Genomic DNA, 21,526 nt, shown 5'->3' on the forward strand with positions numbered 1-21,526 from the left:
ATCAAACGTACTAAGATTCGTGTTAGTGAACAGAATGTTTCACAATATGTCTGCAAACTGCGCAGAGGAAAACCTATATGGATCCCCGGAACAAAACTGATTCCCTCATAATGTGGTTTGTCTGTCCCGTTTGTTGGAACTATAGGTGTAGTCCTCGCTATGCTTCAGGTTTATAGGTACTATGCGTTAGGTTATCTATTTAAATAATTACGTTATTTCAACTTTTACTAGCCTCTTCTTGGTCAAATGCCCACAAAGAGGTCCAGGCCTGTCCTTGGCAAACAGCCTTGCTGCTTTTGAAAACCATCGCTGACACATTATGCCCAATATAACAGTCAGTAATCTACGAAGTAAAATTGCTGATCTGTAAAGTCAGTATGTAGCTTGCCCTGGTGTTGATAACGTAAGATTTACTAACATAATCACCCGCTAATACAATTTATCCCGCATCTCCCATTTGTCCAAACGAATCACTCCATTTTTTAATCTACTCCCCCATTGGCTACAGTACAGGAAGTACGGCATATCTACTTAGCTTTCCGACACATTGATTGGACATGATATTAAATAGGTAACCATTGGACTTCCCAATCATTGGACCAATTGGGTACCTGAAAGCCATCACTGCTTCCTCTTGCTCTGATTGGAAGGCACGACCCGTCGCTCACCTTGGATGAGAGCGAGCACAAACTGCCAAGATGAAGCATTACGAGGTAAGATAGTATCCGCTGTAACTCGAAACCTTTAATCGGGATTCTGTACATTATATTTCTAGCTGTTTCATTACCGGTGTTGTAAGATTGTCAGTTCGTATCCCGACGGTCAGATTTAGGATGGTAGGAAACGCTGGAGAACAGAGACGAGCTCACTCGGATGTCAAAGCCTCCAGCGCCCGGGTGGTGTGGTGTGCTTGTGGACTCTCTGGTCCAACTTGTAGTCTACTTGCCTGCAATTCACATATCATGGATATAGCCTATCACTTCTACTTTCACAATAAACAGCAAACCAACCAACAGATAGGTTACTAGTTTATGTATCTATATACCAGTCGTTTTCTCACAATGCATAAACTAGGCTGTGCCGCCGCTGGTGGATTGGAACGCTGAAGAGTTCTTATCTCGACATTGTTGCTTCATTGCGGGGCAGCGAGACTATCTATCATTGCAGGTGAACAGTCAAGTGCGCAACAAATCTAACCTTGTGGGGAGTGTCGTGTCGTACAATAATGTAGCCTCTTGGGTAGAAGTGTTGACCGTTACACTACTTTACTGTATGAACATAAAGAGGCCACTGCGTCTCATATCAGACTGACTTGACAGTCTGTTGATCTGCATATAGGAGAGTAAAGTGATGACACAACTAGGCCTAGCTTAAATCTAAACTCCTATTGCACATAGCCTCGTCGACTTAGGTTTTTCAATCACAAATACGAGACAAAGTTATATGGTGAGCAAGAAAGGCTGCATGCAAAGATGTATATTTAATCATATCACAGCCCACTGTGTTACTGTGTTAAATTCATAGCAAACAGGCAATAATGGTAGTTACTATGTCCTCTGAAACACATAACCACCTTCACTCTCATGGCTGTATAGGCAGACAGACCCATAGACATTTACCTCTACATGTGTTGTCCTTGTGGCTCTCTCAGACCCAATACACACAGATCTAGGAGCAGATTAACCCCCACTAAACCTAACCTTGGCCATTTGGGGGTAATCGCATACAACCTGATTTTATATCAGTGTCTAGAGGGGAGTTAATCCTCCTACAGTCAGATTTTAAAACCGCTTTCTAGACTGCAGGCCAGCTAGCTACAGCAGGTGTTGTCATGGCTACCAGGACTGAAGCTACAGCAGGTGCTGTCATGGCTACCAGGACTGAAGCTACAGCAGGTGCTGTCATGGCTACCAGGACTGAAGCTACAGCAGGTGCTGTCATGGCTACCAGGACTGAAGCTACAGCAGGTGCTGTCATGGCTACCAGGACTGAAGCTACAGCAGATGCTGTCATGGCTACCAGGACTGAAGCTACAGCAGGTGCTGTCATGGCTACCAGGACTGAAGCTACAGCAGGTGCTGTCATGGCTACCAGGACTGAAGCTACAGCAGGTGTTGTCATGGCTACCAGGACTGAAGCTACAACAGGTGTTGTCATGGCTACCAGGACTGAAGCTACAGCAGGTGTTGTCATGGCTACCAGGACTGAAGTTACAGCAGGTGTTGTCATGGCTACCAGGACTGAAGCTACAGCAGGTGTTGTCATGGCTACCAGGACTGAAGCTACAGCAGGTGTGCCGACCAAACCCAATGGACAGGATGTGAAGGAGCCAGTTTGGGGAGTTGTGTAGAGTTAGAAGTGCCCCAACCAGTGGGTTCCAGCCCCGACCAGTGGGTTCCAGCCCCGACCAGTGGGTTCCAGCCCCGACCAGTGGGTTCCAGCCCCGACCAGTGGGTTCCAGCCCCGACCAGTGGGTTCCAGCCCCGACCAGTGGGTTCCAGCCCCGACCAGTGGGTTCCTGCCCCGACCAGTGGGTTCCCGCCCCGACCAGTGGGTTCCAGCCCCAAGGGTTCCAGCCCCGACCAGTGGGTTCCAGCCCCAACCAGTGTGTTCCAGCCCCGACCAGTGTGTTCCAGCCCCAAGGGTTCCAGCCCCAAGGGTTCCAGCCCCGACCAGTGGGTTCCCGCCCCGACCAGTGGGTTCCCGCCCCGACCAGTGGGTTCCCGCCCCGACCAGTGGGTTCCCGCCCCGACCAGTGGGTTCCCGCCCCGACCAGTGGGTTCCCGCCCCGACCAGTGGGTTCCCGCCCCGACCAGTGGGTTCCCGCCCCGACCAGTGGGTTCCCGCCCCAACCAGTGGGTTCCCTCCCCTCCCCATGTCTCCTCCTCCTCGTACAAGATATTTGAACTCGATCCAATACTTTGAGAGTTTGCCCTCTAGCCTATCTAGAGTTGTAGATGGGTTCACGTTTACAGCTATTGGACTATTCCATTGGTCTGTGTTAAAGCCAGGAAAGTTCAATCAAGCAAATGATGCATTTGAAATAGTACTTCAACCCAGGTCTGTCTGATGCCTCTGCACTGGGAGGTTTTCATTCCAAGAAAGTTCTCTTTCTAATGTAGTAATTGAGGGACAGAACAGCTATAGAGGAGCTGGGAGCCGCTCGCCTGCTACAATGTAACCTAGTGTTCTGCCGGAAAGGTCCAGAACTCTTGGAGGCCGTCGTAAAGCTGACATACCAGCAGGCTACAGTAATATCTAGATTAGTCTGCAGGAAGCCCAATATAGACATGTTATTGCACTGGTAAGAGGTGCATTTGACTATAGAATAAATGTTGGGCCTGTATCAATGCGTCATTGGCCATCAGGGAAGGATTGCTAACAATCAACCAGATCACTGTCTGCATTACTGTCTGCATTCATCTTGAATCCAAATGATCTCCAATGAATACATTCATCACAACACAAAATCACTGCTGATGTAGTTATAACACATATCCACAAGGTGGAGCCAAAGCACTGTAATAGTAAATATAGACCAAGGCATGACACCTGCTGCCTCGCTGCACTGACAACAACACACACTGGGTGAAGATGGACACTCAATCCACCATACCACAGATCTAGGATCAGATTACCATACGCACAATGCTAATATTAACCATTCCGGTGGTAGAATATACCTGACTTTAGATCAGTTGCTAGTCCACTACATCATCATCAGGTCTGTCCGTAGAGAACGTTGTGCTAAGCTCACAGTGCATTTCTGTGCTGGAACAACCAGTAAATAACACTAATCATTAACACTGACCTGTGTGTCAGTGAGAAGAACGGTGTGGAGATGCCAGGAGCCAGAGTCCAGTAGACAGGAGATACACCGTCTGCCAACCTGTAGAGAGGGAGGGGACCTATTAGTGCACTATAATGAACTGGAGTGTTCTACGAATCCCTCTGTTTCTGTCAACCTGTAGAGAGGGAGGGGACCTATTAGTGCACTATAATGAACTGGAGTGTTCTACGAATCCCTCTGTTTCTGTCAACCTGTAGAGAGGGAGGGGACCTATTAGTGCACTATAATGAACTCCAGTGTTCTACGAATCCCTCTGTTTCTGTCAACCCTAGAGAGGGAGGGGACCTATTAGTGCCCTACCATGAACTAGTGTTAACAATCCCTCTGTACCCTGTCAACCTAAGAGAGGGAGGGGACCTATTACTATTAGTGCACTATAATGAACTGGAGTGTACCCGAATCCCTCCTGTAACCTGTAGATAAGGGGACCTATTACTATTAGTGCACTATAATGAACTGGAGTGTTCTAACACTCCCTCTGTTTCTGTCAACCTGTAACAGGGAGGGGACCCTACTATTAGTGCACTATAACACTACCATAACAATCCCTCTGTTTCTGTCTACCATAACAGGGGACCTATTAGTGCACTATAATGAACTGGAGTGCCTACCAAACCCTCTGTCTTCCCCACTCAGTCACACACTACCCCAGCACCATAACACTCCAACCTAACACTACCCCAATTTAGCTACCAATGCTGTAACACTAGAGCTCCCGTTTTAACACGTTTTACCCCAGCCCTACCATAACACTACCCCAGCCCTACCATAACACTACCTTAACACTACCCTAACACTACCATAACACTACCCCAGCCCTACCATAACACTACCCCTACCCTAACACTACCCTAACACTACCCTAACACTACCCTAACACTACCATAACACTACCATAACACTACCCCAGCCCTACCATAACACTATCCCAGCCTTACCCTAACACTACCCCAGCCCTACCCTAACACTACCCCAGCCCTACCCTAACACTACCCCAGCCCTACCCTAACACTACCCCACCCCTACCCTAACACTACCCCAGCCCTACCCTAACACTACCCCAACACTACCATAACACTACCCCAGCCCTACCATAACACTATCCCAGCCTTACCCTAACACTACCCCAGCCCTACCATAACACTACCCCAGCCCTACCCTAACACTACCCCAGCCCTACCCTAACACTACCCCTACCTTAACACTACCCTAACACTACCATAACAATACCCCAGCCCTACCATAACACTACCCCAGCCCTACCATAACACTACCATAACACTACCATCACACTACCATAACACTACCCCAGCCCTACCATAACACTATCCCAGCCTACCCTAACACTACCCCAGCCCTACCATAACACTACCCCAGCCCTACCCTAACACTACCCCAGCCCTACCATAACACTATCCCAGCCCTACCCTAACACTACCCCAGCCCTACCATAACACTACCCCAGCCCTACCCTAACACTACCCCAGCCCTACCCTAACACTACCCCCCTAACACTACCCCAGCCCTACCATAACAATACCCCAGCCCTACCATAACACTACCCCAGCCCTACCATAACACTCCCCCAGCCCTACCATAACACTACCCCAACACTACCATAACACTAGCCCCCATAACACTACCCCAGCCCTACCATCAACACTCCCCCAGCCCTACCATAACACTCCCCCAGCCCTACCATAACACTCCCCCAGCCCTACCCTAACACTCCCCCAGCCCTACCATAACACTACCCCAGCCCTACCATAACACTACCCCAGCCCTACCATAACACTACCCCAGCCCTACCATAACACTACCCCTACCCTAACACCCCTACCCTAACACTCCCCCAGCCCTACCCTAACACTACCCCAGCCCTACCCTAACACTACCCCAGCCCTACCCTAACACTACCCCAGCCCTACCCTAACACTAACCCCAGCCCTACCTAACATTACCCCAGCCCTACCCTAACACTACCATAACACTACCCCAGCCCTACCCTAACACTACCATAACATACCCCAGCCCTACCCATAACACTACCCCAGCCCTACCCTAACACTACCCTAAAACTACCATAACACTACCCCAGCCCTAACCTAACACTACCCCAGCCCTACCCTAACACTACCCCAGCCCTACCCTAACACTATCCCAGCCCTACCCTAACACTACCCCAGCCCTACCCTAACACTATCCCAGCCCTACCATAACACTACCCCAGCCCTACCCTAGAAACACCATAACACTACCCCAGCCCTACCATAACACTATCCCAGCCCTAAATAACACTACCCCATTACCATAACACTACCCTAACACTACCCCAGCCCTACCATAACACTACCCCAGCCCTACCATAACAAGCCCTACCATAACACTACCCCAGCCCTACCATAACACTCCCCCAGCCCTACCATAACACTCCCCCAGCCCTACCATAACACTCCCCCAGCCCTACCATAACACTCCCCCAGCCCTACCATAACACTCCCCCAGCCCTACCATAACACTACCCCAGCCCTACCATAACAAGCCCTACCATAACACTACCATAACACTACCCCAGCCCTACCAGAACACTACCCCAGCCCTACCATAACAAGCCCTACCATAACACTACCATAACACTACCCCAGCCCTACCCTAACACTACCCCAGCCCTACCCTAACACTACCCCAGCCCTACCATAACACTACCCCAGCCCTACCATAACACTACCCCAGCCCTACCATAACACTACCCCAGCCCTACCATAACACTACCCCAGCCCTACCATAACAAGCCCTACCATAACACTACCATAACACTACCATAACACTACCATAACACTACCCCAGCCCTACCATAACACTACCCCAGCTATGACCAGTTGTCTACAGCCCTACCATAACCCTAGCCAATAAAGACTGTTACCCCAGCCCTACTTTAACACTATAGACTACCATAACACTATCCCAGCCCTACCATAACACTACCCCAGAAACCCTAACAATGCCCTACCATAACACTACCCCATCCCACCCATAACAAGCCCTCATTTAACACTACCCCAGCCCTAATTAACACTACCCCATCCCAGCCAAACAAGCCCTACCAGTTTAACACTACCCCATCCCAACCATAACAAGCCCTACCCTAACACTACCCCATCCCAACCATAACAAGCCCTACCCTAACACTACCCTAATTTACTATAACACTACCATAACACTACCATAACACTACTACCATAACACTGAAGTGAAATTTAAAAAACTACTTGTTTAAAACATGTTGTCTGTCCAGTACTGCTTTAGACCCCCAGCACAAGGAAAGACTGTTATCCCAGGGGGTTCTTTATATAGACTGAGGAAGATGGAATGTGGAGGGGGGTTTAAATAGCTAGAGAAATCCTAGCCATGCCTGGCTTGGTGTGTGTGGACTACAAAGCATCATTTAATGGGCAGTTCTACAGTAATGGAATTGCGCAGACTTTTTTTTACTTTAAAATGTATATCAAACAAAAACAATTGATTTCACAGTTTATAAAACCATAGTGTGGGGGGGTGCTCGGGTATCTTAGTGTGTGGGGAGGGGGTGCTCTGGTATCTTAGTGGGGGGGTCAAAATCAACTCAACACAGGAATGCATCAACTTTTCTTACTGTTCTATAAACTTTGCTCCCTGCTGCCATGACTTCACAGGGGAGCAGGGCTGTGTGGGGGTGGGGTTAAATAAAGCAACCAGCGTGCCAGGGAAGAAGGAATGAGTGTGTGGGGGGGGGGGGGTGACAGAATGATAGAAAGGAGGGAGGGAGGGATGGGAGGGAAAACGACAGAGCGAACGAGGGGGAGAGAGATTTATTTCCACAGCTGAAACCAGGCGCCCCCGTTCTCCTCTCTCTGTTCAAACTGAGGGACTTGAGAAAAAGGGTTTTTTTTTTCAGACAAAGGGATTAAATAGAGAGGCTAGTGGTGGAGGAGTGTGGATATGGATACCGTAGTACTAGAGGGGGCTACCCACAAAAAGGCTGGTCCGGGGAGTGTCCCAGGGGTGCCAGCACCCACTGTTAAACGGCCCAAAGCTAAGAAGGCTAAGAAAGCTGTGGTTTTCTTTGAGGTGGAGATTCTGGATGCCAAGACCAAGGACAAACTCTGCTTCCTGGACAAGGTAAGACCTCTTCACAAATACTGTGTGTGTGTGGGGGGGGGGCACACGTCTATATCTGTGTGTGTACGTCTATCTGTGTGTCTCTGTGTTTAATAGTGCAACAGGTGCAGGCTAGATAGGACTATTAGTCTAATGTAGGACGTTCCACTGTACTCAGGTCAGAAGTGCTGTCTGTCTGAGCCCAGTCAGTCTGTATAGTGCTGTCTGTCTGTCTGAGCCCAGGCAGTCTGTATAGTGCTGTCTGTCTGTCTGAGCCCAGGCAGTCTGTATAGTGCTGTCTGTCTGTCTGTCTGAGCCCAGGCAGTCTGTATAGTGCTGTCTGTCTGTCTGAGCCCAGGCAGTCTGTATAGTGCTGTCTGTCTGTCTGTCTGAGCCCAGGCAGTCTGTATAGTGCTGTCTGTCTGTCTGTCTGTCTGAGCCCAGGCAGTCTGTATAGTGCTGTCTGTCTGTCTGTCTGAGCCCAGGCAGTCTGTATAGTGCTGTCTGTCTGTCTGTCTGAGCCCAGGCAGTCTGTATAGTGCTGTCTGTCTGTCTGTCTGTCTGAGCCCAGGCAGTCTGTATAGTGCTGTCTGTCTGTCTGTCTGTCTGTCTGTCTGTCTGTCTGTCTGAGCCCAGGCAGTCTGTATAGTGCTGTCTGTCTGTCTGTCTGAGCCCAGGCAGTCTGTATAGTGCTGTCTGTCTGTCTGTCTGTCTGTCTGTCTGTCTGTCTGAGCCCAGGCAGTCTGTATAGTGCTGTCTGTCTGTCTGTCTGAGCCCAGGCAGTCTGGCAGTGCTGTCTGTCTGTCTGTCTGTCTGTCTGTCTGTCTGTCTGTCTGAGCCCAGGCAGTCTGTATAGTGCTGTCTGTCTGTCTGTCTGAGCCCAGGCAGTCTGTATAGTGCTGTCTGTCTGTCTGTCTGTCTGTCTGTCTGTCTGTCTGAGCCCAGGCAGTCTGTATAGTGCTGTCTGTCTGTCTGTCTGAGCCCAGGCAGTCTGTATAGTGCTGTCTGTCTGTCTGTCTGAGCCCAGGCAGTCTGTATAGTGCTGTCTGTCTGTCTGTCTGAGCCCAGGCAGTCTGTATAGTGCTGTCTGTCTGTCTGTCTGAGCCCAGGCAGTCTGTATAGTGCTGTCTGTCTGTCTGTCTGAGCCCAGGCAGTCTGTATAGTGCTGTCTGTCTGTCTGTCTGAGCCCAGGCAGTCTGTATAGTGCTGTCTGTCTGTCTGTCTGAGCCCAGGCAGTCTGTATAGTGCTGTCTGTCTGTCTGAGCCCAGGCAGTCTGTATAGTGCTGTCTGAGCCCAGGCAGTCTGTATAGTGCTGTCTGTCTGTCTGAGCCCAGGCAGTCTGTATAGTGCTGTCTGAGCCCAGGCAGTCTGTATAGTGCTGTCTGTCTGTCTGTCTGAGCCCAGGCAGTCTGTATAGTGCTGTCTGTCTGTCTGTCTGAGCCCAGGCAGTCTGTATAGTGCTGTCTGTCTGTCTGTCTGAGCCCAGGCAGTCTGTATAGTGCTGTCTGTCTGTCTGTCTGAGCCCAGGCAGTCTGTATAGTGCTGTCTGTCTGTCTGTCTGTCTGTCTGTCTGTCTGTCTGTCTGTCTGAGCCCAGGCAGTCTGTATAGTGCTGTCTGTCTGTCTGTCTGAGCCCAGGCAGTCTGTATAGTGCTGTCTGTCTGTCTGTCTGAGCCCAGGCAGTCTGTATAGTGCTCTGTCTGTCTGTCTGTCTGTCTGAGCCCAGGCAGTCTGTATAGTGCTGTCTGTCTGTCTGTCTGAGCCCAGGCAGTCTGTATAGTGCTGTCTGTCTGTCTGTCTGAGCCCAGGCAGTCTGTATAGTGCTGTCTGTCTGTCTGTCTGAGCCCAGGCAGTCTGTATAGTGCTGTCTGTCTGTCTGTCTGAGCCCAGGCAGTCTGTATAGTGCTGTCTGTCTGTCTGTCTGAGCCCAGGCAGTCTGTATAGTGCTGTCTGTCTGTCTGTCTGAGCCCAGGCAGTCTGTATAGTGCTGTCTGTCTGTCTGTCTGAGCCCAGGCAGTCTGTATAGTGCTGTCTGTCTGTCTGTCTGAGCCCAGGCAGTCTGTATAGTGCTGTCTGTCTGTCTGTCTGAGCCCAGGCAGTCTGTATAGTGCTGTCTGTCTGTCTGTCTGAGCCCAGGCAGTCTGTATAGTGCTGTCTGTCTGTCTGAGCCCAGGCAGTCTGTATAGTGCTGTCTGTCTGTCTGAGCCCAGGCAGTCTGTATAGTGCTGTCTGTCTGTCTGTCTGAGCCCAGGCAGTCTGTATAGTGCTGTGTAGCTCCAGGTGCAACCTGAAGTAGTTAAGCCTTGTCTGAGCAAGAACGGCCCATCGTGACCAGTACTACCTAGGACTGTAGTGAACTATCATTCTTATGGCTTAGAGGTGGAACACCTAGCTAGGTTTATCATGGTGTTTTAGACTGATGGTTAAATGACAGGTGTAACATCTAGCTAGGTTTATCATGGTGTTATAGACTGATGGTTAAATGACAGGTGTAACACCTAGCTAGGTTTATCATGGTGTTATAGTCTGATGGTTAAATGACAGGTGTAACACCTAGCTAGGTTTATCATGGTGTTATAGACTGATGGTTAAATGACAGGTGTAACACCTAGCTAGGTTTATCATGGTGTTATAGACTGATGGTTAAATGACAGGTGTAACATCTAGCTAGGTTTATCATGGTGTTATAGACTGATGGTTAAATGACAGGTGTAACATCTAGCTAGGTTTATCATGGTGTTATAGACTGATGGTTAAATGACAGGTGTAACACCTAGCTAGGTTTATCATGGTGTTATAGACTGATGGTTAAATGACAGGTGTAACATCTAGCTAGGTTTATCATGGTGTTATAGGTTTAATAGCACTGTATTAGGTTCTGTATGGTGTTACTGTGATATTAGTAGGGCATACAGGAGCTGCAAGGTATCAGGTCACGTCCTCGCAGGATTACCACTGCTCTGAGACCTGTTCTCAGCTTAACACAGTTTCCATGGCCACGTCATCCCCCACTTTAGACTGCGGCACCCTGGAAAATAGAGATTCCTGAAGTAGGGCTTTGATGTGGGAGTGAGTATTTGATTTGGTTATTAGAATTTTATATTGGTGGAGTTGAATAGAGTTATTCTAATCTGATGTTGTCTAGTAAATTATCTGGAATGTCTGGGGTGAAGTCATAAAGAGACTAGAATGTCTGGGGTGAAGTCGTAAAGAGACTAGAATGTCTGGGGTGAAGTCATAAAGAGACTAGAATGTCTGGGGTGAAGTCATAAAGAGACTAGAATGTCTGGGGTGAAGTCATAAAGAGACTAGAATGTCTGGGGTGAAGTCATAAAGAGACTAGAATGTCTGGGGTGAAGTCATAAAGAGACTGGAATGTCTGGGGTGAAGTCATAAAGAGACTGGAATGTCTGGGGTGAAGTCATAAAGAGACTAGAATGTCTGGGGTGAAGTCATAAAGAGACTAGAATGTCTGGGGTGAAGTCATAAAGAGACTAGAATGTCTGGGGTGAAGTCATAAAGAGACTAGAATGTCTGGGGTGAAGTCATAAAGAGACTAGAATGTCTGGGGTGAAGTCATAAAGAGACTAGAATGTCTGGGGTGAAGTCATAAAGAGACTAGAATGTCTGGGGTGAAGTCATAAAGAGACTGGAATGTCTGGGGGAAACCTGTGATGTCACAAGTAGACTATAATCTCTTGAAGACCTCACCTCTGTGATGAAATCATGTCTGGAGAATACTTTGATTTTATAAAGAGTAGAATCTCTGGGAAAGACCTCTGATGTCATGAAGACACTAGAATATCTTGGAGACCTGCAATGTCATAAATAGAATCTCTGTGATGTCATGAGAGAGTAGAATATCTGGGGAAGACCTGTGATGTCATAAGTAGACTAGAATGTCTGGAGAGGAACTCAGTGATGTCATAAAGAGAATAGAATGTCTGAGGGAAGACCTCGGTGATGTCATAAAGAGAATAGAATGTCTGAGGGAAGACCTCGGTGATGTCATAAAGAGAATAGAATGTCTGAGGGAAGACCTCGGTGATGTCATAAAGAGAATAGAATGTCTGAGGGAAGACCTCGGTGATGTCATAAAGAGAATAGAATGTCTGAGGGAAGACCTCGGTGATGTCATAAAGAGAATAGAATGTCTGAGGGAAGACCTCGGTGATGTCATAAAGAGAATAGAATGTCTGGAGAGGAACTCAGTGATGTCATAAAGAGAATAGAATGTCTGAGGGAAGACCTCTGATGTCATAAAGAGAATAGAATGTCTGAGGGAAGACCTCTGATGTCACTGACAAAGACAGTAGTAGTAGAATGTCTGGTGAATGTTGTCAGGATGTCAAAAAGAATGGAGCAGCCTGGTGGGGAGTCCAGTGTTTAGGACCTTTCAGTTTGACTGTTGTGACCCACCTTCAATACAGTACAAACACCTAGACCTTATCAACTAGCCAGTAAGGACTGTCCGTTGTTCCTCTGCCCGGCGATTAGTATTGACTATAGTGGCCCATGGCTGGGCAGAACCATCCAGTCCCTGCTGACTGGAGTTAGGGGGATATGTGAGGGCTAAGCCCCCAGGATGAGGCAGTCTGGCTGGGGGAACAGGGTTCAGCGCAAGCCCTTCAACCTCCAGACTTGGCATCAATCTGGGAGTGGCCGCTGTTAAATGGTTGTGTGTGCGTCTTTTGTCAGTTTGTCTTTTTGGGATTGTTGTTGCGGTGTGGCTTTGACTGTGTGTGTGTGTGTTTTGGCGCTGTATGTGTCTGTTATGTGTGTGTGTGTGTGTGTGTGTGTGTGTGTGTGTGTGTGTGGTGATAATGCCAGCTGTTTGATACTCAGTACCCAGGGGGTGTGGCCAGAGCGAGAGCTAAATGGCATATATTATTATTATTATTATAAATTTACTGGTAATCACATGAAAGGGCAATGAGGAGGAGGAGGGGGGAGGGGTGTATCCCACTCATCTCTCTTGATTTGCAGGTTGAGCCAAATGCCACTATTGGGGAGATCAAGTCTATGTTCCACAAAAGCCGTGAGTACAACCTTAGATTGACATTACACAGTAGCACATTCCACTGCAATTAAATTCACTTCAATATACAGTATTTCAAAGCTAAAGAGTTTACCCCCCTGTTGTCTGTGTGTCTGTCTTCTTTCTCTGTCTGTCCCTCTACCTGTCTGGTCTCTACCTGTCTGGTCTCTACCTGTCTGGTCTCCCCTACCTGTCTGGTCTCTACCTGTCTGGTCTCCCCTACCTGTCTGGTCTCTACCTGTCTGTCTCTCCCCCTATCTCTCCCCCTACCTGTCTGGTCTCTCCCCCTACCTGTCTGGTCTGGTCTCCCCCTACCTGTCTGGTCTCTCCCCCTACCTGTCTCAGATCCTGTCTGGAGAAGCCAGACAGTCCATAAAAAGAGAATAGTAATGTCTAACTCCAAGACCAGTCTTGATGTTCAGTCTGTATGAAGACTGTATCTATAGTATAGTAGTGATGATAGCAGGCTGGTACAGGACAGTGTTGATATCTATAGTATAGTAGTGATGGTAGCAGGCTGGTACAGGACAGTGTTGATATCTATAGTATAGTAGTGATGGTAGCAGGCTGGTACAGGACAGTGTTGATATCTATAGTATAGTAGTGATGGTAGCAGGCTGGTACAGGACAGTGTTGATATCTATAGTATAGTAGTGATGGTAGCAGGCTGGATATCTATAGTAGTGAGGACAGTGTTGATATCTATAGTATAGTAGTGATGGTAGCAGGCTGGTACAGGACAGTGTTGATATCTATAGTATAGTAGTGATGGTAGCAGGCTGGTACAGGACAGTGTTGATATCTATAGTATAGTAGTGATGGTAGCAGGCTGGTACAGGACAGTGTTGATATCTATAGTATAGTAGTGATGGTAGCAGGCTGGTACAGGACAGTGTTGATATCTATAGTATAGTAGTGATGGTAGCAGGCTGGTACAGGACAGTGTTGATATCTATAGTAGTGATGGTAGCAGGCTGGTACAGGACAGTGTTGATATCTATAGTATAGTAGTGATGGTAGCAGGCTGGTACAGGACAGTGTTGATATCTATAGTATAGTAGTGATGGTAGCAGGCTGGTACAGGACAGTGTTGATATCTATAGTATAGTAGTGATGGTAGCAGGCTGGTACAGGACAGTGTTGATATCTATAGTATAGTAGTGATGGTAGCAGGCTGGTACAGGACAGTGTTGATATCTATAGTATAGTAGTGATGGTAGCAGGCTGGTACAGGACAGTGTTGATATCTATATATAGTAGTGATGGTAGCAGGCTGGTACAGGACAGTGTTGATATCTATAGTGTTGTATAGTAGTGATGGTAGCAGGCTGGTACAGGACAGTGTTGATATCTATTATAGTAGTGATGGTAGCAGGCTGGTACAGGACAGTGTTGATATCTATAGTATAGTAGTGATGGTAGCAGGCTGGTACAGGACAGTGTTGATATCTATAGTATAGTAGTGATGGTAGCAGGCTGGTACAGGACAGTGTTGATATCTATAGTATAGTAGTGATGGTAGCAGGCTGCCCCTGGTACAGGACAGTGTTGATATCTATAGTATAGTAGTGATGGTAGCAGGCTGGTACAGGACAGTGTTGATATCTATAGTATAGTAGTGATGGTAGCAGGCTGGTACAGGACAGTGTTGATATCTATAGTAGTGATGGTAGCAGGCTGGTACAGGACAGTGTTGATATCTATAGTATAGTAGTGATGGTAGCAGGCTGGTACAGGACAGTGTTGATATCTATAGTATAGTAGTGATGGTAGCAGGCTGGTACAGGACAGTGTTGATATCTATAGTATAGTAGTGATGGTAGCAGGCTGGTACAGGACAGTGTTGATATCTATAGTATAGTAGTGATGGTAGCAGGCTGGTACAGGACAGTGTTGATATCTATAGTATAGTAGTGATGGTAGCAGGCTGGTACAGGACAGTGTTGATATCTATAGTATAGTAGTGATGGTAGCAGGCTGGTACAGGACAGTGTTGATATCTATAGTAGTGATGTAGCAGGCTGGTACAGGACAGTGTTGATATCTATAGTATAGTAGTGATGGTAGCAGGCTGGAGGAATGACTGATATCAACTTGTTTGTGGGGCTGTTATTAATCAGTCTTGATATCTATAGGTATAGTAGCCAAGGCTGGTACAGGACAGTGCCATCTATAGTATAGTAGTTATGAGAGGCTGGTACAAGTCTTGAGACCTGGGACAAATCAGTGATGGTAGCAGGCTGAGTACAGGACAGTGTTGATATCTATAGTATAGTAGTTACATTACACTGGTACAGGCACACGCATCCACTGATATCTTCATAGTAGTGATGGTAGCAGGCTAACAGTGTGTATATTAGTTTCCTCCTGACCTTGGTGGCTGTTTTTGTGAGAATCACTATTAAAGTCTCTGTCACATTAACTGAGGGAGGGAGGGACGTGGGGAGGGAGGGACATGGGGAGGAAGGGGTGATGGTAGGCAGGCTGGAAAACAGAGCGATACAGTTTATCCTCCCTGCCCGGCTGGCTGACTGGCTGGTGACTGGTGGCTGAGGCTGGACACTAGGAGGACCTACACCATGTTCCTAGGAGGAGGAGTGATGCAGACTAAACACCAGGTTCCACTAGGAGGGTAATGACTGGGATCTAAACACCAGTGTTCCACTAGGAGGCTGAGAAGAACTTCTCTCCAGTGTTCCACTATCAGAGGTAGAGTCTCTAACCAGGTTCCACTGAGGAGGAGAGCTGGGCAGACTAGACACCAGTCTTCCCTGGAGGAGAGCTGGGCAGACTAAACACCAGTGTTCCACTAGGAGGAGGAGAGCTGGGCAGACTAAAATCAGTGTTCCACTAGGGAGGAGGAGTACCACTGGGCAGACTAAACACCAGTGTACCACAGGAGGACAGGAGAGCTGGGCAGACCACACCAGTGTTCCACTGTATGAAGACAGTAAACACCAGTGTTCTATAAACACCAGTGTTCCACAGGAGTAGTGGGCAGACTGACCAGTGTTCCACTAGGAGGAGGAGAAGACCTTGGTGCAGACTACCAGTGTTTTGTTGAGAGAGCTCAGACTATACACCAGTGTTCAGCTGGGCAGACTGAGGGAGCTGGGCAGGTTCCACTGGAGGAGGGAGCTGGGGACAGTGTTCCATCTATAGGAGGAGAGTGATGGTAGGAGGCAGAGCTGGCAGACTAAACACCAGTGTTCCACTAGGAGGAGGAGGAGAGCTGGGCAGACTAAACACCAGTGTTCCACTAGGAGGAGGAGAAGAGCTGGGCAGACTAAACACCAGTGTTCCACTAGGAGGAGAGCTGGGCAGACTAAACACCAGTGTTCCACTAGGAGGAGGAGAGCTGGGCAGACTAAACACCAGTGTTCCACTAGGAGGAGGAGAGCTGGGCAGACTAAACACCAGTGTTCCACTAGGAGGAGAGCTGGGCAGACTAAACACCAGTGTTCCACTAGGAGGAGAGCTGGGCAGACTAAACACCAGTGTTCCACTAGGAGGAGGAGAGCTGGGCAGACTAAACACCAGTAGTGAGCTGGGCAGACTAAACACCAGTGTTCCACTAGGAGGAGGCTGGGCAGACTAAACACCAGTGTTCCACTAGGAGGAGAGCTGGGCAGACTACCAGTGTTCCACTAGGAGGGAGAGCTGGGCAGACTAAACACCAGTGTTCCACTAGGAGGAGGAGAGCTGGGCAGACTAAACACCAGTGTTCCACTAGGAGGAGGAGGAGGAGAGCTGGGCAGACTAAACACCAGTGTTCCACTAGGAGGAGGAGGAGAGCTGGGCAGACTAAACACCAGTGTTCCACTAGGAGGAGGAGAGCTGGGCAGACTAAACACCAGTGTTCCACTAGGAGGAGGGGAGAGCTGGGCAGACTAAACACCAGTGTTCCACTAGGAGGAGGAGGAGAGCTGGGCAGACTAAACACCAGTGTTCCACTAGGAGGAGGAGGAGAGCTGGGCAGACTAAACACCAGTGTTCCACTAGGAGGAGAGCTGGGCAGACTAAACACCAGTGTTCCACTAGGAGGAGGAGGAGAGCTGGGCAGACTAAACACCAGTGTTCCACTAGGAGGAGGAGGAGAGCTGGGCAGACTAAACACCAGTGTTCCACTAGGAGGAGGAGGAGAGCTGGGCAGACTAAACACCAGTGTTCCACTAGGAGGAGGAGGAGAGCTGGGCAGACTAAACACCAGTGTTCCACTAGGAGGAGAGCTGGGCAGACTAAACACCAGTGTTCCACTAGGAGGAGAGCTGGGCAGACTAAACACCAGTGTTCCACTAGGAGGAGGAGGAGAGCTGGGCAGACTAAACACCAGTGTTCCACTAGGAGGAGAGCTGGGCAGACTAAACACCAGTGTTCCACTAGGAGGAGGAGAGCTGGGCAGACTAAACACCAGTGTTCCACTAGGAGGAGGAGGAGAGCTGGGCAGACTAAACACCAGTGTTCCACTAGGAGGAGGAGGAGAGCTGGGCAGACTAAACACCAGTGTTCCACTAGGAGGAGGAGAGCTGGGCAGACTAAACACCAGTGTTCCAAGGAGAGCTGGGCAGACTAAACACCAGTGTTCCACTAGGAGGAGGAGAGCTGGGCAGACTAAACACCAGTGTTCCACTAGGAGGAGAGCTGGGCAGACTAAACACCAGTGTTCCACTAGGAGGAGAGCTGGGCAGACTAAACACCAGTGTTCCACTAGGAGGAGAGCTGGGCAGACTAAACACCAGTGAGAGGAGAGCTGGGCAGACTAAACACCAGTGTTCCACTAGGAGGAGAGCTGGGCAGACTAAACACCAGTGTTCCACTAGGAGGAGGAGGAGAGCTGGGCAGACTAAACACCAGTGTTCCACTAGGAGGAGGAGAGCTGGGCAGACTAAACACCAGTGTTCCACTAGGAGGAGGAGGAGAGCTGGGCAGACTAAACACCAGTGTTCCACTAGGAGGAGGAGGAGGAGAGCTGGGCAGACTAAACACCAGTGTTCCACTAGGAGGAGGAGAGCTGGGCAGACTAAACACCAGTGTTCCACTAGGAGGAGGAGAGCTGGGCAGACTAAACACCAGTGTTCCACTAGGAGGAGGAGGAGAGGCAGACTAAACACCAGTGTTCCACTAGGAGGAGGAGAGCTGGGCAGACTAAACACCAGTGTTCCACTAGGAGGAGGAGAGCTGGGCAGACTAGACACCAGTGTTCCACTAGGAGGAGGAGAGCTGGGCAGACTAAACACCAGTGTTCCACTAGGAGGAGAGCTGGGCAGACTAGACACCAGTGTTCCACTAGGAGGAGGAGGAGAGCTGGGCAGACTAGACACCAGTGTTCCACTAGGAGGAGGAGGAGCTGGGCAGACTAGACACCAGTGTTCCACTAGGAGGAGGAGGAGAGCTGGGCAGACTAGACACCAGTGTTCCACTAGGAGGAGGAGGAGAGCTGGGCAGACTAAACACCAGTGTTCCACTAGGAGGAGGAGGAGAGCTGGGCAGACTAAACACCAGTGTTCCACTAGGAGGGAGGAGGAGAGTGCTGGGCAGACTAAACACCAGTGTTTCCACTAAACACCAGTGAGGAGGGAGGAGAGCTGGGCAGACTAAACACCAGTGTTCCACTAGGAGGAGGAGAGCTGGGCAGACTAGACACCAGTGTTCCACTAGGAGGAGGAGAGCTGGGCAGACAACACCAGTGTTCCATAGGAGGAATGAGCTGTTCCACCAGTGTTCCACTAGGAGGAGGAGGAGAGCAGACTAGACACCAGTGTTCCACTAGGAGGAGGAGGAGAGCAGACTAGACACCAGTGTTCCACTAGGAGGAGAGCTGGGCAGACTAAACACCAGTGTTCCACTAGGAGGAGGAGGAGAGCTGGGCAGACTAAACACCAGTGTTCCACTAGGAGGAGAGCTGGGCAGACTAGACACCAGTGTTCCACTAGGAGGAGGAGAGCTGACCTCTGACACCACAGGGTTGATGAATGATCTGTAAGTCGCTCTGGATAAGAGCGTCTGCTAAATTACTTAAATGTAAATGTAAATCTGGAGCTCTGAGACAACAGGGTTGATGAATGATCTGGAGCTCTGAGACAACGGGGTTGATGAATGATCCGGAGCTCTGACACAACAGGGTTGATGAATGATCTGGAGCTCTGACACAACAGGGTTGATGAATGATCTGGAGCTCTGACACAACAGGGTTGATGAATGATCCGGAGCTCTGACACAACAGGGTTGATGAATGATCTGGAGCTCTGACACAACAGGGTTGATGAATGATCTGGAGCTCTGACACAACAGGGTTGATGAATGATCCGGAGCTCTGACACAACAGGGTTGATGAATGATCTGGAGCTCTGACACAACAGGGTTGATGAATGATCCGGAGCTCTGACACAACAGGGTTGATGAATGATCTGGAGCTCTGACACAACAGGGTTGATGAATGATCTGGAGCTCTGACACAACAGGGTTGATGAATGATCTGGAGCTCTGACACAACAGGGTTGATGAATGATCTGGACCTGGACTATATTATGCTGAACAAAAAATATAAATGCAACAATAAGGAAATCAGTCAATTGAAATAGGTCTCTGATTGTCTCTCAGGTGTTTCTGACAGAGTATGGTGGTCCTCTTCTCCTCTACCTAATGTTCTACTTCCGTGTTCCCTTCATCTACGCCCCCAAATATGACTTCACCACCAGCAAGCACTGGGTCGTACAGTGAGTCTCTCTCTCTCTCTCTCTCTCACACACACACACACACACACACACACACACACACACACACACACACACACACACACACACACACACACACACAGGGTCGTGCAGACGACTGTAGTCAGACGACTGTATATCTGAGTGGAACTACAATGAGCCGCTTGTTAGATGTGAATCATATTTGTCTGCTAGTTGAACTCTAGTTCATCAAACTACAAATGGCAGGAATAAGGAGAACCATTGTCTTTGGTTTCTATGGTGAGTATCCTGGTGCATGTTGGGTAATGTAGTTTGTGTGTGATCCCAGTCTAGCCTGTATGTGTCACTCCTTCCATTACCTGAAGAGACTCCTGGAGACCCTGTTTGTCCATCGCTTCTCCCACGGGACCATGCCGTTACGCAACATCTTCAAGGTGACACACACTGACGCATGCACACACACACGCATTCATTGCACACACACTCATTCATAACACACACACACACTCATAACATAACACACACACACACACACACTGACTCATGACACACACACACACATTCATAACACACACACAGATGGTGCACACACGCATTCATAACACACCCTGACACACACACACACTGACTCATGCACACACATACTGACACACACACACATTCATAACACACACCCAGATGGTACACACACACACGCATTCATAACACATACTGACACACACACACATTCATAACACACACACAGATGGTACACACACACACGCATTCATAACACACCCTGACGCGCACACACACACACACTGACTCATGCACACACATACTGACACACACACACATTCATAACACACACACAGATGGTACACACACACACGCATTCATAACACACCCTGACGCGCACACACACACACTGACTCATGCACACACATACTGACACACACACACGCATTCATAACACACACACACACACTGACTCATGCACACACACACTGACACACACACATTCATAACACACACACACACACACACACACACTGACTCATGCACACACATACTGACACACACACACATTCATAACACACACACACACACACACACACACACTGACTCATGCACACACATACTGACACACACACACATTCATAACACACACACACACACACACACACACACACACACACACACACACACACACACACACACACACACACACACACACACACACACAGACTCATGCACACACATACTGACACACACACACATTCATAACACACACACACACACAGACTCATGCACACACATACTGACACACACACACATTCATAACACACACACACACACACTGACTCATGCACACACATACTGACACACACACACATTCATAACACACACACACACACTGACTCGTTCTCTCTCTGACACACACCACAGCCTTAGTTGCCCTCTTCCCTCATCGTGATGGTGTATCACCTTACACATACCTCATCTAGGGAAACCTAGCCTGTCTCTTCCACCCAGGGTGACCTTTGAACCTGCTGAGAGATTCTGGGGTCATTTGACACTGTGGTCCGCATCCTAATTGGCTCCCTATTTCCTATGTAATGCGCTACTTTTGATCAGGGCCCATATGACTCTGGTCAAAAGTAGTGCACTATATAGTGGATAGGGTAATGGGCCCTGGTTAAAAGGTAGTGCAGTATATAAGGAATTTGGGATGAAGCCTGTGTGTGATAAAGTGTGTTCTGTGTTCCTGTGTTCCAGAACTGCACCTACTACTGGGGCTTTGCTGCCTGGATGGCCTACTATATT

The 21,526-nt window shown here is 48.7% G+C and overlaps 1 protein-coding gene across 1 annotated transcript; it reads left to right on the forward strand.

The window, feature by feature from the left end:
• Window positions 1–594: 594 nt before the first annotated feature.
• Window positions 595–21,520, forward strand: LOC124019188 (very-long-chain enoyl-CoA reductase-like; the record flags this gene model as incomplete). Its single annotated transcript, XM_046334575.1, has 6 exons — window positions 595–713; window positions 7,958–8,008; window positions 12,974–13,025; window positions 19,600–19,741; window positions 20,049–20,154; window positions 21,479–21,520. Coding segments are annotated over exons 1-6 (408 nt in total), but the record flags the coding sequence as incomplete, so codon positions are not given.
• Window positions 21,521–21,526: the final 6 nt, after the last annotated feature.

This window comes from Oncorhynchus gorbuscha, unplaced genomic scaffold (assembly GCF_021184085.1).
Source record: "Oncorhynchus gorbuscha isolate QuinsamMale2020 ecotype Even-year unplaced genomic scaffold, OgorEven_v1.0 Un_scaffold_763, whole genome shotgun sequence".
Lineage (NCBI taxonomy): Eukaryota > Metazoa > Chordata > Actinopteri > Salmoniformes > Salmonidae > Oncorhynchus > Oncorhynchus gorbuscha.